Consider the following 14,535-nt stretch of genomic DNA (forward strand, 5'->3'; position numbering starts at 1 on the left):
GCGTCAATTCAAGAAAACCCAATTCGCTAAACTCATTGAAATTGAGTAGAAATTCCTTTAATGTTTGCTTACATACGAGTTTTGGGCACTATAGGAAGAGTTCTAAGTCTGGTGCTTTTATTGTTCGATGTAATGCTGCAGCTGGAAAGGTAAGTTTATATTATAATTCACCTGTTTCTAATTGCTACTTATTGCATACTATGTTTTATGCTCAACATATTTTCTACTTGATAGCTCTACTGGGTGAAATTTAAATTGTGGCTCATTCTGTATTTTGTTTTGAGAAATTGGGTTTGGAATTTTGAATCCGAAATGTTTTAGAGATTTCTGGTGCAAGATTAGTCATCTATTGAGCTATTTGCCTCTCTTTTTTATATTTCTTGATGAGTGCCTGTGTGTTGAGTTTTCTCATTATAATACTTCTAGTACAAGACAAGTATGTCCATTTTCGATGAGGAAGGTTTATATTTATTGGGTTTTATGGACTATATTAAAAGGACACATTAAATTATATGCACGAAGTAAGTTTCAGATGATGTTTACCCAGCAACCTCCTATTTGTTGTTACTATTAAGGGTAAGGATATTTACATCCAACCCCTAAATCTTGCCCAAGTAGTAGGCAACGACCTGTTTGGTAGGTGGTAATAGACGGTGGTAATGAAAATGAAAAACTAGTGTAATTTTGGTTGAAAAATCTCTTGGTTACCTGATGGCCATGCTTGTCAAACTTCAATCATCTTATTTTCTACATAAAATTCATTCCAATGCATTACCATTGGGAGAGGTAGTATCAGGTGGTAATGAAATTTTGTAAACAAAAAAACTTTTTTGTGATCAAAGTTTCATTACCATGGGAATGATATGGAATTTTTGATGAAATTTCACACTATAAATCATTCTCATTACCATAATTTAATATTACTAACCAAACGGGCCGTTAGGGTAATAAAATGTTGTAGTGGTACAAGACAAGTGACTTGTTAAATGTATGGCTTGACTTTATCACTGCCTTTGAAGTGAATATGTGGTCTTTTTCTAAGACAAGCAGGTTGACTTATGTTTAATAGAGGGGAGCTCAATCTTATTCATATCCATTTTTCATTAGGACACCAAATCTTTTGGATGCTCTTTGTTGAAAGTTGTAGTGTCCACTAAAGCTATTATACTTTTTTCTAAATTGTTTTCACATTAGTGTAATGGAGGCATTACAGGAATATTTGGGGTGAAAGAATCAGGATAGTAATCGATGTCATTGTTTGGGATTTGTTGAGACTGGTGCTGGTAGAAGTTCTAGGGGGTTTGAATTTTGGCCGTTAATAAATTTTAGTGTACGTAGGCAAGAAAGTCCTGTGTCGACCTCCACAATAACACTTGTTCACCACAAACCATTGTCTTTTCTTCATAGAATTCACTATCATCCATTACCATTTGGAAAGATAGTATTTAGTGGTAATATTTCATTTGCGGGTTATTGTTGGTGTAATTGACTTCAACCTCCTTCGTTCTTTTGATGAAGGTATGGCCTACCCTCATCCAACCATACCCTCTCCAGATCCTGATCATAGCTTCTTTGAGCGAGATGTACTGGATATGATAATGATGATGAGAAATATTTTATTATGAAAACCACCTGTTTGAGCATGGAGGTTAATTACCATGAGCTGAATAGGACTTTTCTTGTTAAATGCGAATAAAAATTCCTCATTGCCATTTAACATTGATTACTTCCTCTTCCCCTTTGAATTTGATACTTGGACTATAAGAAATGTGAGATCTTTTTCGTTCATTGTTGCAAATTCAAAGGGATGTAGGAAGTAATATAGGAAAACAAGTCATTAATGATATTATTTTTTGACTTTGAAGATAACTTTGACTCAATTGTCTTATATAAGTGTTACCATGGTCAATTTTGAAGGGAAGACAACTTTGCACTTTTCTAATAAGTGTGAGTGAGTTGTAGTGTTAAAAAGATGTTCTTTTTATTGGTTGTCACTGCAAACCAAAAAGTTGTACTTTTCAATATTATTCACTTGTTCAGCTACAACATAGAGAATTTGCACGATTTGTAGTTTAGTACGTAGTTAAGATTGTCTTTTCCTGTAAAGGTTTGGCTTTGTGTAAGAACCTATTGGCTATTCGTGATCTATAGTGATTGTTTGAATTCCAATTTTTTATTGATACTTTGCCTGATATCTTATCACTTATACCGTGTAGAGATCAATGTTTTTGAACAAATTTATGAAACCCTCAAATTAGAATAAGGAAATTCAATTTAGTGTAACTCAAGGTTTCTTCAGCCAATTTTATCCATTGGCTACATGAGAGTTGTTTGATCTATCTACATTTTAATTTTCCCCCCTCCCATATCACTTAAGGTTGCAGTCTAAAAATGCTGAACTAATTTTCTATTATCTCTGTGCTCATTTACCTTTTGTTTTATTGATTAAATCTTATGTAATCCAAAGAGCTTATCTAATAATCATTTGATTATGTTATTTCTGTAGATTACACAACAAGAATTCACAGAAATGGCCTGGCAAGCAATTGTTTCTTCTCCAGAAGTGGCAAAAGAAAATAAACACCAGATAGTGGAGACCGAGCATTTGATGAAAGCCCTCTTAGAGCAGAAAAACGGACTTGCTCGTCGCATTTTTTCTAAAGCTGGGGTTGACAATACCCGTTTGCTTGAAGCAACTGATAAGTTCATACAGCGGCAACCAAAGGTTTGAAAACTTTATGTAAATTTTGCTTGGTTTTCATTATTGTCAAAAAATTTCTTTAGTGAATTATTTCGTATACGAAAAAACCCAAATTGATGTAATACGGTAATCTGGATTCCGGATGAAATGTTATGGTGAACTATCTTGTTTCTGAGTACCTTCACTAATTCATGTCTCTTGGCAATTGGCTCCACCTCTCCTTTTCCTCTTCGGCTGGTTTGATTGTATTATAAAGTATAAAATTTGAGAGCATTGCCTGATAGATAATTTGTATATGACATTATAAGGTTCCGATCCATAGATACCATGTATGCTTCCTTGTTATCTATGATACAATTTTCTTTGTGTTTTTAGGTATTGATTATTTGCCGAAGGCCATTTTCCTGAATTTGTTCCAATTAGACAAGTTTTAATTCCTGCGGTTTCCAGGTTCTGGGTGAATCTGCTGGTTCAATGTTGGGGCGAGATCTTGAAGGCCTAATTCAAAAAGCCAGGGAATACAAGAAAGAGTACAAAGACTCATTTGTGTCTGTGGAGCATTTGGTTCTTGCTTTTGCACAAGATAAAAGATTTGGGAAACAATTGTTTAGTGATTTTCGGCTTTCTGAGAAATCATTAAAATCTACCATACAAGCTGTAAGGGGACGCCAATCAGTCATCGACCAAGGTAATAGGTTTGTCTTGAGGTTTAAGATTTATCAAGTATGTTACCCAATGTAACATAGTATCTCTGTATGTCACATGATGACACTATTGGCTTAAATATATTTTACCCAATATAACATAGTATTCCTCTTTTTCTTTAATGCTAGTATTCCTCTTTTTCTTTAATGCTGTCTATAACTAGTGCATGAATGAATGGAATTGCTTGTAGGAGTAATTAAAAAAAAAAAAAACAATTTAAGTCATTTTTATGTTTACATGTATTTGACCTAAAAAGTGTAGGATCCTTACAATTATTTAATTATTTTGGTGAGTATTCTATGGTGGATTGGTCATTAGTATCCAATTTCTTTTCATCTCATTATGAATGATTTATAGTAGAAGCCTTGAAGCTCTTCATTGCTTTGACATTTGTTTTAGTAGTGTAGTGACTAATGATAATATATCTGCTGCTTGAACTCCTCCTCAAGTCCCATTTCTGAATTCTCTTTTTGACTTGTAACTTGTTATCAAAATTCTCAGGGTTTACTCATATGATTGGTTCAATACTCATTAAGATTGATTCAACACCTTATCTCTTCACCGGAATTGTTATGGTTTGAATACTTATTAAGATTGGTTCAACACCTGCCCCCTCTTAATCCCCAACCCCCACCCCACAAAAAAATTGTCCTGCATGTTGTGGTGTTCTGTTTTCCTTGTCTGAATTAAATCTGGTATTTGGAATACCGTGGGTCTATAGATTAAAAATTGATGTTTTTGGCTGACTCTAGAACCAGAGTGTGGGTAAACTGAAAACACCCTGATTGATTGATGTCTTGGTCTAGATCAAGATTAATTAGTATCTAATTGACAGAGCTTAAGTTTTGGGCCTTTTTGTTTCTTTAGGACTGTTACCTTTCTTCTCTGTGCTTGGCATAAAAACTAACTTTATTGTTCTTGCTTTGTTTCTTGAGTTTAGACCTTTATCATGTATCAGTTTGTCCACATGTGTTTCATGCCTTAGTGACAAGCTTGGGTGGGGACCTTGGGGTAATGTAAGTGGTGAGTTTGAGCTTCATAGGTGTTTGAGCTTAGATCTGCTATAGGTGAATTGTGTTTTGGTTGTAATCTATCTTAACAGTATTGTGGTGACAGGATGTTGGTATGAGCCTTTTATATGTGTAAAACATTATTTATGGGTTTGAGTTTGGTTGTAAATTGTGATTTTTAAGTTGTTATTAGTGGGGAGTTCTTGAGGCATTCCTCACTTATCTTGCGATCCAATAGGCTGTTTGTTGTTTTTTTTAAGAAACCTCTTTTCTGTTGACTTTCGAGTGAAATTTACATGTACAAGCATTGAAAAAATTGCGGTCACCTTTTGCGGAGATAGTTGTTGTGTCGCGGACTGTGGCCATACCAACATATTAATGTGGATCGTGGCCGAAGCAACATGAAGTTCTTAGAAAAATTCCCATTGAAGGGAATTTACAATTGTAATTGCTTTTTGAGTTAACAACTATAACAATGGCCCCATAATATGTCAACACCTATTGTAATTATACTATACAAGCGACACTAAATGTGTAATTAATTAATTTTTAACTTCTAAAATAATATATATATTTATGTTATAAAGAATTGTGTTAATTATGAATCTGCTTTTAGTATGAGCCAATTTTTTTAAAAGAATAGATCAAAATCAAAATTACTATTTCAAATATTCATTTTTTTTGTTGAGTTTTGAGTTATATATTAAATATTCACTTATTTGTTGAGCTAGGATTGGACGTGGTTTCAGTTTTATTCGGTGCAAGACCGCTACTGCATTACCATAATATTTGTAGGACTTATATTTTGTTAGATGAACTTAGTTTTCCTTCCCAAAAACGAGAATAACAATTTTGTTGAGTACGTTAAAAGGATCAAAAGTGGTTGAAACTGCTACTCTTAGTAACAATTTATCAATTATGTTAAAAGAATTTGATATAACATCTCTACTAGTGGTTTTACATAAAACTGTATCATCAGTTGTAGTTCTCTTATCTTCGATTAAAGAAACGTATCCTTTGTGGACAAATATGCATAGTAATTACTATACTTTGGGGATTTTGGACAAAATTGAACATTGTTTTGGAAAAAATCTTTTTCAATTTTTTTGTTTCTTTATTTTTCTTCTCTCGTCTTCTTTCACAATACTTTTGGCTTTTTCTTCTTTTTTACTTTTCTCTGCCAAAAAATGGAGGACCTCCTCTTGTTTTGTAATAGTGACGAGATTTAACAGTAACAAATCGACATTTCTGTTACATAATGGCTGACACAACACTTTGTGAATATTTTACGCACGCCTATATATTTTGTCCAACGGCGAGCTTCTCTAAAATACGTTAGAAATACTGTGATTAAAGATATATTTTTTTTTATTCCACGAGTGCAGCGGTTTCTCCACACTATTCTCCTCGGTTTTAAAGTTTGGCAAATAAATATGTGCAGTTCCTAGCTTCCTTTGTTTGAGTCTTCATTTTTAAGCTTGTAGTTGGAAAAATTTAATAGTTTGTCGACTTGGTGCTCTATTTTGATTGAGTGATGATGGCTTGCTGTTTGTGAACGTTTTGCAAAGGATGTGAAGTTCTTTTTCTTGCAGACCCCGAGGGAAAATATGAAGCTCTGGAGAAGTATGGAAAAGATTTGACTGCCATGGCAAGGGAAGGAAAACTGGATCCTGTAATAGGACGAGATGATGAGATACGTAGATGTATCCAAATTCTATCACGAAGAACAAAAAATAATCCTGTTCTTATTGGTGAACCTGGTGTAGGTAAAACTGCAATTGCCGAAGGGTGAGTGATTTTTGGTTCTTAACTTTTGATATGTAATAATATCTAGTTCATTGCTATCTACTCAAATCTTTGTAGTCATCTTCGTTTTGTTTTTCAACTTTATCCAAAAGCTCACTTTGATTTCTTAGTTAGCATACGACACTTCCCTCTCTTTTATTTGAATTTTCTGATTGTCTCTTGATTGTATGGAGTAAGAATTGAGAAATGTTAATTTATTTATTTTGTGGGGGGTTTTACGTTTAACTTTTGTTAAAAGAAAAAATTGGATGCTACTTAGTTTTTAGTCCCTTATTCCGAAGGGGCCAAGATTTATAGTTCTTTGGTTTCGGATTACAATGGACTATAGTAAAATGATATTATCTACCAAGGGTCAATCGAAAACTACCTCTTTGTTAGTTTCAAGGGTAAGATTGCATACATTTGACTCCTCCAAACTTCATCTTAAGTGGGGGCTACATAATGGCATTAGGACGATAGAATATTGTAGACCATTTTTAGATTAAGGGTAAATATTTTTTTGGGGCGTAGAAAATGAAGTTAAGGAAATAACATAAATATATGTAGACTTAAAGGAGTAGTGGTGCCGAAGAAAAGGTGAAAAAAGGGAGATTATTTCGCTAATTTATATGGGTAGGATTCCCACTAATGTAAATGACTTTTATTTTCTTCCTAACTTTGTATTCCCAAATCCCTATCTAAGTATAGTCTTAGGAAAATTTTTAATGAAGAATTCGACTTGGGACATATGATGTGGTGATGTTTCACATTAATTATCATTACCTTACTACAACATTCCTTCTCTATGAGTAGATTTTAAAATTGATGTGGAAAAAGGGGCAAGAGAAACAATTTGGTGGGTTATGATTATGGTAATGATCAGTGATGCAAACTTAACTTTTAAAGTTATGAGGCTTCTGAAAGTGTTAAGAGTTACCTGAGGGCTAAGCGAAGGTGATAGCCTTTGTATGCGAGAAGGAGGAGGAGGAGAGAAAACATATGTAGGTAACTATTGCCTAGGACATGTTTAGAAAACAAATACGGTGATGTTCTTGAGTCTAAGACGATCTAAGCATTTGCCTTCAAACATAAGCCATAGCGAATCACTTCGTCTAGCCCTGTTGATGCATTGAGCATATCGCTCGCTAAAGCGCTAGTCTTTTCCATCACTTTGTGGTAACTGCAAAATGACTTTCATGATCAATGTTGATGGTTTTTGGTTTCCTTTACCAATATTTCGATCACCATAAGCTCAAAAACCTTTACAATATGGTCAAAAGACATCGTATGATGATGTACGCAATAGTTTGCACTAAAATATCACTATGAGCCAAACATGAAGATGTACAAACCAATTTTAGGACATGTGGATGACTAAGTAGTGGCTTTCCAATCACAACTTGTCTATTTCTTGGTTCTGCTATGAGTCCTTTAATGTTTGCAATAGTCTTAGATGAGATAACTTTGAAAGAAGTCCCATGGTGCATGATGTTCGTTGATTACATTACATTAGAGGAAGAAACTAGAGGTGAGGTCAATGCAAAGCTAGAGATGTGAAGGAAAGCTAAAAAATTTAAAAGCATATAATATAAGTTGAAGTAAAACATAGTATAAGGAATGTTCTTTTGGCATGAAGGATCACATTAATAGTGTTATAAAGTTGGATACTGAGGATCTATTTTTAAGTGAGTGTTTCAAATATCTTCGCTTAAATTTTCCAAAAATAATTATATTGACCTAGACGATAAGCATAGGATTTAGTGGGGGTGGCTTCAATATAGAGCTCCGACCATAAATTGTGCGACTGAGGTGTTCGAATTATGTTCAAGTGAAAATTCAACTGCAATGTCATTTATTCAACTCACACCACTATGTGGGTCAAAATTTTTGGCTTTCATAAGAGATTGTTATAGGGAGATAGGAGGACTTGAGGTGTATATGTTAAGATAAATGAGTAGGCATTAAAATATAGAATTTAAAATGTAGACAGTAAATGATTTTGACGTTTTAAATATTGGAGACAAATTGAGAGAATTCATTTACGTTGTTTGGTCAATTGCAAAGAGGACTACAAAATGCACCACTTAGATTAGTGGAAAGTGAAAGGTTGAATCTTTTAATTTAGAAGATGAAGAGGTACTTGATCTAGTGGAGTGAAGAATGACATGATGTTGGGATTTGTAAGACTATATAATAATGGATAGAAATGAAATCCTACCTTGCATATTCTTTGGTTACGCCACCCCGTTCCTATCAAAAGCAATCAATACAAAATGACAACTCATGTGGACCTTAAACTTTCCAACGTCCATGATTTATGTCTCTTGTGAAGATTGAGGTCTCTCCAAATTGGATATTCGTGGAGTCTTCTATCAATGCATGTGGAATGTTTTTATATATTTGAGCCCAATCAGCTTTACCTTCTCTCCATGTCCGGTTTTGGGAGATAGAATGCAAAGTTGTTGTGGCTCCTAATCAAACTGACATTTATTTAGTTTGGAAATTGAATGATTTTCCCTATTGAGTGTATGTGTTACGATACCGTAACAAAAACCTAGGGGTCAAATATTCTAGCAGTTTATCAAGTCAGCTGTCACCTGAGATCACTTGGGGATTACAAAGCTTGTAGGAAATACATTACAGTGATCTACTTTTGGGTGGGTAATATTTCGGGTTAGGATTGTGCTGCCAAATTGTGCTTTTGCTTACATTTGTCTGTTATTTTTTATAGGCTTGCTCAAAGAATTGTTGAGGGGGATGTACCTCAAGCTTTGGTGAACCGAAAGGTAATCTATTGTGTTGTTTCTTCCCACTTCTTCTGTTTCACTTTCGTCTATTTTGTTTCCTATCATCCAATGTGTTCCCATAACACAAGGATACATTGTTGTAGAGTTCAATGTGGTAGAAAATGCTGTTTAATCAATTGCAGTTTTTGTTAACAGTTATTTTCTCTTGACATGGGAGCATTGATAGCTGGAGCTAAATACCGAGGAGAATTTGAGGACCGCCTGAAGGCTGTACTGAAGGAAGTGACTGAGGCTGAGGGTCAGACTATCCTTTTTATTGATGAGATTCACACAGTAGTTGGAGCAGGTGAGTTGTAATTTCTTAGATTTCGTAAATCATCATACCTTGCTATACTTGCAAAGCACTTTGCCTTACGAACCTTCTTGCTGCATGCGTGAATTTCAGTCACTGAGATATGAGATACTATATTACTTCCATCTTAGGCTCCCACCTAAACAAGGTTTGAGGGGTTGGATGCACACCATCCCCTTATAATAACAAAGAGTTTGTTTTCAATTATATTAACGAGTTACAGAAATTTATAATATCTATTCTGATGTATACAGATTGAGGCTTTTAACTGTTTTTTCTACATCCCTCTACATAAAAATTGCAGTATGTACCCTTCTTCCCTCTACTAGCTGCTTGCCTTCTTTAAGTAAGACTCATCTCAAGTGTTAAATAACTTATTCCCATTTTTGTGCCCCCTAACTGACAAGTGACTGCTGCAATATTACTTCTTACAGCCACGTCCAACAGTATTTATGAAGTTATTACTTTTTGCCCTCACCTTAAGCCTTGATCAGTTCATAACAAATCATTCTTGGTGTTCCAGTGTTTTATCAGTGACATTTGTAACTAATAGATGGTATGCAATATGATTTCTCTCGAAAGGATTTAATGCTACAAAATTGTCAAAGGGCAATTGTGCTTTGCTGGCTATTTACAAGGATTATAATGAATTTTGCTATTCTATATGAGAAAATGAAACTTATTTATTTTTTATACAGGTGCCACAAATGGTGCAATGGATGCCGGTAATCTTTTGAAACCTATGCTTGGCCGTGGAGAGTTGCGATGTATTGGTGCTACTACACTCGATGAATATCGTAAATACATTGAGAAGGATCCAGCGTTGGAGAGACGTTTCCAACAGGTTTATGTTGACCAACCAAGTGTTGAAGATACTGTCTCAATACTTCGTGGGCTACGTGAGAGATATGAGTTGCATCATGGAGTTAGAATATCGGATAGTGCCCTTGTGGAGGCTGCCATCCTTTCAGATCGCTACATTAGTGGACGTTTCTTACCTGACAAAGGTAAGTAGAGTAACACATATAATTGGAGAAGTATGATATTACTGAATTATATATGTGATCATTATGCGTAGTGCACTCGTTACTAGCTAGCTGTTCATTAGCTAGTTTACATTTTGTGATGAACTTTACGCTGTTAAGGCTTTTGAAGTAAATTGAAGCTACACATTGTGCAGACTCTTTCAGTCTGATAGCATAAATCTCTCTGGATTAAATTGTATAGTATGTTAGCAGACTAGACAGTTACATTTTCCATATTGCTGCACATGATAATGTGTTCCCAAACGAGTTTCACAAGGAGACTTAACTCACTAAACTATATACACACTCTCCTTTAGGTTGAGCAAATATGTTCGAGCTACTGTAGCTGCAAGCGATTGTACACTTCACAGCAGTCTTGAGTCTCAAAATTTTTGAGTGCTCCTGTATTGATTAGGTTGATGAAACACCATTACTTTTATAATTCTGCGGTATTGGAAATTAGATGGTACATTATAGTTTATAGTTAGGATTGTTGCTCGTTGAGCCATTAAAATCATTAATTTGATCGAGTTTTTATTACTAATTCATGGTTTTGCCGCTTAAGAGACAGAATTGTAGTCAATGGATTTTGAGGTTTTAGTTGAAATTTTTCTTAAATGTTTTTAATGAGATCACAAAACGATAGAATTAAAGGCAAAGCAGCATTGCAAGCCTTCAGAACTGTTATTACATAGCTTTTCACATGTTTTCATGATTGTAGTATATATATGAGATATCAGATGACTCTAATTAAAGGCAAACAGGTAGTGTAAGCATTGAAAACTACAATCACTAAATTCTTCACATTATCAAAGCCCATGGAAGTGTTCCTGTGGCTTTTTTGCAGCTCTAAGTTTTCTGTTGTAGAATAATATCTTTAAAAGGAATAGATTTACATATTTTTTTCGTGATGTTTTGACACTCCTTTCCTAAATTCCACAAGTAATTAGGTGCTTTATTGCCTTCTACTACTTTACTGTACTTATATGAGCTGTTGAAGCTTATGCAAAAAAGTAAGTTGAGAAAAAAGGGGTATGAAATCCAGTTGACCTCCGTGACTTCGTCTTTCTTAAAACTTGGACATAGTGATTTGTACTGTGAATTCAGAGATAAATTGAAAATAACTTTGCATTTGTGTTGGGGGAAGTTTGAAATATGGTAGTGGCAAAAACCCAGAGAAACAAGAATGGGTATTTCAGTATTAAGAGCATGCAACATTTGATGGTGCCAGATTAGGTTGTCCTCTTCAATGGGTACAGCAATTAGGTGTTTCTTGATGTTGGAGTAAATCAAATGATTGGAAATAAATTTTACAAACTGTGAGCTGGAAAAAATTTAACTTGATCTTATCTTTTATCCTTTCTGTAGCAAGGATCTGGCAATCATTGACATTCAGAGCTGTCAATTGCCAAAATATTGAGCCTTGCGTGTCTTGGTAACAAATTTCTTGCTGAGATGGTGTTTTCTACTGCAGCCATTGACTTAGTTGATGAAGCCGCTGCTAAACTAAAGATGGAGATAACATCAAAACCTACTGCCCTTGATGAGATTAACCGGTCTGTATTGAAGCTTGAGATGGAAAGACTCTCACTTACAAATGATACTGACAAAGCATCAAAAGAGAGACTTAATCGGCTTGATGCAGAGCTTTCCCTTTTGAAGGAAAAGCAAGCCGAATTGACTGAGCAGTGGGAGCATGAGAAAACTGTGATGACACGTTTACAGTCCATCAAAGAGGAGGTATATGATTCTTAGCTTGTGGGAAAGTTCAATAATTTATGGTTGTTTTCTCAACATATATTTGTTTATTGCTGTACATTTGGTTTTTTTACGTTGTGCAGTTGTGCCAAGTCTGGTACAGTTGCAATTGCTAGACTGATGGCTTTAAATATTTTCTTTACGATTATATCATTAGCTTTCGTGTAATCTTAGTTAACATTCCAATCAATTAGCTTAGAGTAAGAATTTGACTTGCTTGGTTTTTGGTTCAGATTGACAGGGTGAATATTGAGATCCAGCAGGCAGAGCGAGAGTATGATCTTAATCGTGCTGCTGAACTTAAATATGGCAGCTTGAACTCTCTTCAACGACAATTGGAAAATGCAGAAAAAGAGCTGGATGAGTACATGAAATCTGGAAAGTCTATGTTGCGTGAAGAAGTGACTGAGAGCGATATTGCTGAAATAGTCAGCAAGTGGACAGGAATTCCCGTTTCGAAGCTACAACAATCAGAAAGAGAAAAACTACTGCATTTGGATGAAGAGCTACATAAACGAGTAGTGGGACAAGATCCTGCAGTTAGGGCTGTAGCTGAGGCTATTCAACGTTCTAGAGCTGGGCTTTCGGATCCACATCGTCCTATTGCTAGTTTCATGTTCATGGGTCCCACAGGTGTGGGAAAGACAGAACTGGCAAAGGCTTTGGCGGCTTACTTGTTCGACACTGAGGAGGCCCTTGTTCGGATTGATATGAGTGAATACATGGAGAAATTTGCTGTTTCAAGACTGATAGGTGCCCCACCTGGTTATGTGGGATATGAGGAGGGAGGCCAATTAACAGAAATAGTGAGGAGGCGGCCATATGCAGTGATCCTATTTGATGAGATAGAGAAGGCCCATAACGATGTTTTTAACGTTTTCCTTCAAATTTTAGATGATGGGCGGGTGACAGACTCACAGGGCCGAACGGTGAGCTTCACCAATACTGTCATCATTATGACTTCAAATGTCGGGTCACAGTATATTTTAAATGCTGACGATGAGGCTTTATCCAAGGAGAATAGATATGAGATTATAAAGCAAAGAGTGATGGATGCAGCCAGATCAATCTTTCGTCCTGAGTTCATGAACAGAGTTGATGAATACATTGTCTTCCAGCCTCTTGATCGTGAACAGATTAGCAGCATCGTGCAATTACAGGTTTGTCTTGAATTCCTTGTGAAACAGCGTACAGAATTAGTTGGATGTTTGCTTAACTTGTTAATTGTTTTATCCAGCTACAAAGAGTTCAGTCCAGGATTGCAGATCGTAAGATAAAGATTCAAGTGACAAATACTGCAGTTCAGCTTCTTGGTAGCCTTGGATACGATCCCAACTATGGTGCAAGGCCTGTTAAGCGTGTAATACAGCAGCATCTTGAAAATGAGATTGCAAAAGGCATCTTGAGAGGCGATTATAAGGAAGAGGATACCATTCTTGTTGACACGGAAGTCACAGCATTTTCGAATGGTCAGCTTCCGCAGCAGAAGCTGGTATTCCGAAAACTGGAGCCTGAATTCAACCCGGCTGCTGGAGAAGATAAACAAATTGTTTCTCCGTTTTAGATTTTTTTTTTTTTTTTTCATTTTTTATACCACATTTTTATCTCGAATATGATGATCGATCTCATGTTACTGTTAACCGTCTATAGGATTTCGAGTCTGGTATATAATGGTTGTATAGTAGCCTCTCTCTTACACTGTTTTGAAAGATTTTGTGCACAGAAACCATAATATATTCATAAAAAGCCTATTGTGCAGAATCTTTGGTTCTTCAATTCAAGCTATCAGAGCTTTGAATCTCCATCTTCAACAGCAATCGAAAACGAAGAACAGCATTATCTAAATCACCGATTATTCGCAATGTTGCTTTTGATTTGACTTTACGTTATACAAATCGATGTACCCAATTTTGTTGAAAGCCATTTAAAGGCGAAGAAAGAATAAACATTTATCCAAGATGAAATTGATTCCAGGGAAATGAGAGATGAGTTTGATACAGGAGGGTGTTCATTCAATGCCAATCTGGATCAACTTCCTAGTCTGGATTTTGATACTGGGGTGGATGGTGATATTGTTCTAAATAACTGGGCTTATATTAAGACTGATCAATCAACACTTACAAGTGACATACAGACTCCAGTATGTAAAAGTCTAGATCAAAGCTCAGCTTGATCGACGGTTTCTTAAGACTGTACACTACAAAGCAGCTTATGAATGGAACCCTGTTCATTCCAGTTTCTGACAACGATAAAGGCACACGGTTAAAATGTGCAACATCGCTTTGGGGTAATCATCGCCAATTTTTGTTGATCTTAGCTTATATCTAATTATTTTTTTGGGAAATTTGTCATTAATAATACAACTTATTCGTGATCCACTGAGAATAAACTGACAAATGGTTTATTTTTGAATAAACCTACCTAAAGAGTTTCTTGCTGAGAATAAACTCGC

At 35.4% G+C, this 14,535-nt stretch overlaps 1 protein-coding gene across 1 annotated transcript in view; it reads left to right on the forward strand.

The window, feature by feature from the left end:
- The window catches only part of LOC130804882 (chaperone protein ClpB3, chloroplastic), a 14,184-nt gene extending 340 nt beyond the window's left edge, over positions 1 to 13,844 (forward strand). Inside the window, exons 1-10 of the mRNA XM_057669519.1 lie at positions 1 to 149; positions 2,507 to 2,725; positions 3,152 to 3,389; positions 6,009 to 6,204; positions 8,933 to 8,987; positions 9,144 to 9,294; positions 9,999 to 10,307; positions 11,800 to 12,065; positions 12,317 to 13,243; positions 13,321 to 13,844. The exon at positions 1 to 149 is cut by the window's left edge and continues 340 nt beyond it. Coding sequence (XP_057525502.1) covers positions 1 to 149; positions 2,507 to 2,725; positions 3,152 to 3,389; positions 6,009 to 6,204; positions 8,933 to 8,987; positions 9,144 to 9,294; positions 9,999 to 10,307; positions 11,800 to 12,065; positions 12,317 to 13,243; positions 13,321 to 13,647 — 2,837 coding nt within the window. The 3' untranslated portion in view covers positions 13,648 to 13,844. The remainder of the gene's footprint in view (positions 150 to 2,506; positions 2,726 to 3,151; positions 3,390 to 6,008; positions 6,205 to 8,932; positions 8,988 to 9,143; positions 9,295 to 9,998; positions 10,308 to 11,799; positions 12,066 to 12,316; positions 13,244 to 13,320) is intronic.
- Positions 13,845 to 14,535: the final 691 nt, after the last annotated feature.

The sequence above is a fragment of the Amaranthus tricolor genome, chromosome 17 (assembly GCF_026212465.1).
Source record: "Amaranthus tricolor cultivar Red isolate AtriRed21 chromosome 17, ASM2621246v1, whole genome shotgun sequence".
In the NCBI taxonomy this organism is placed as follows: domain Eukaryota; kingdom Viridiplantae; phylum Streptophyta; class Magnoliopsida; order Caryophyllales; family Amaranthaceae; genus Amaranthus; species Amaranthus tricolor.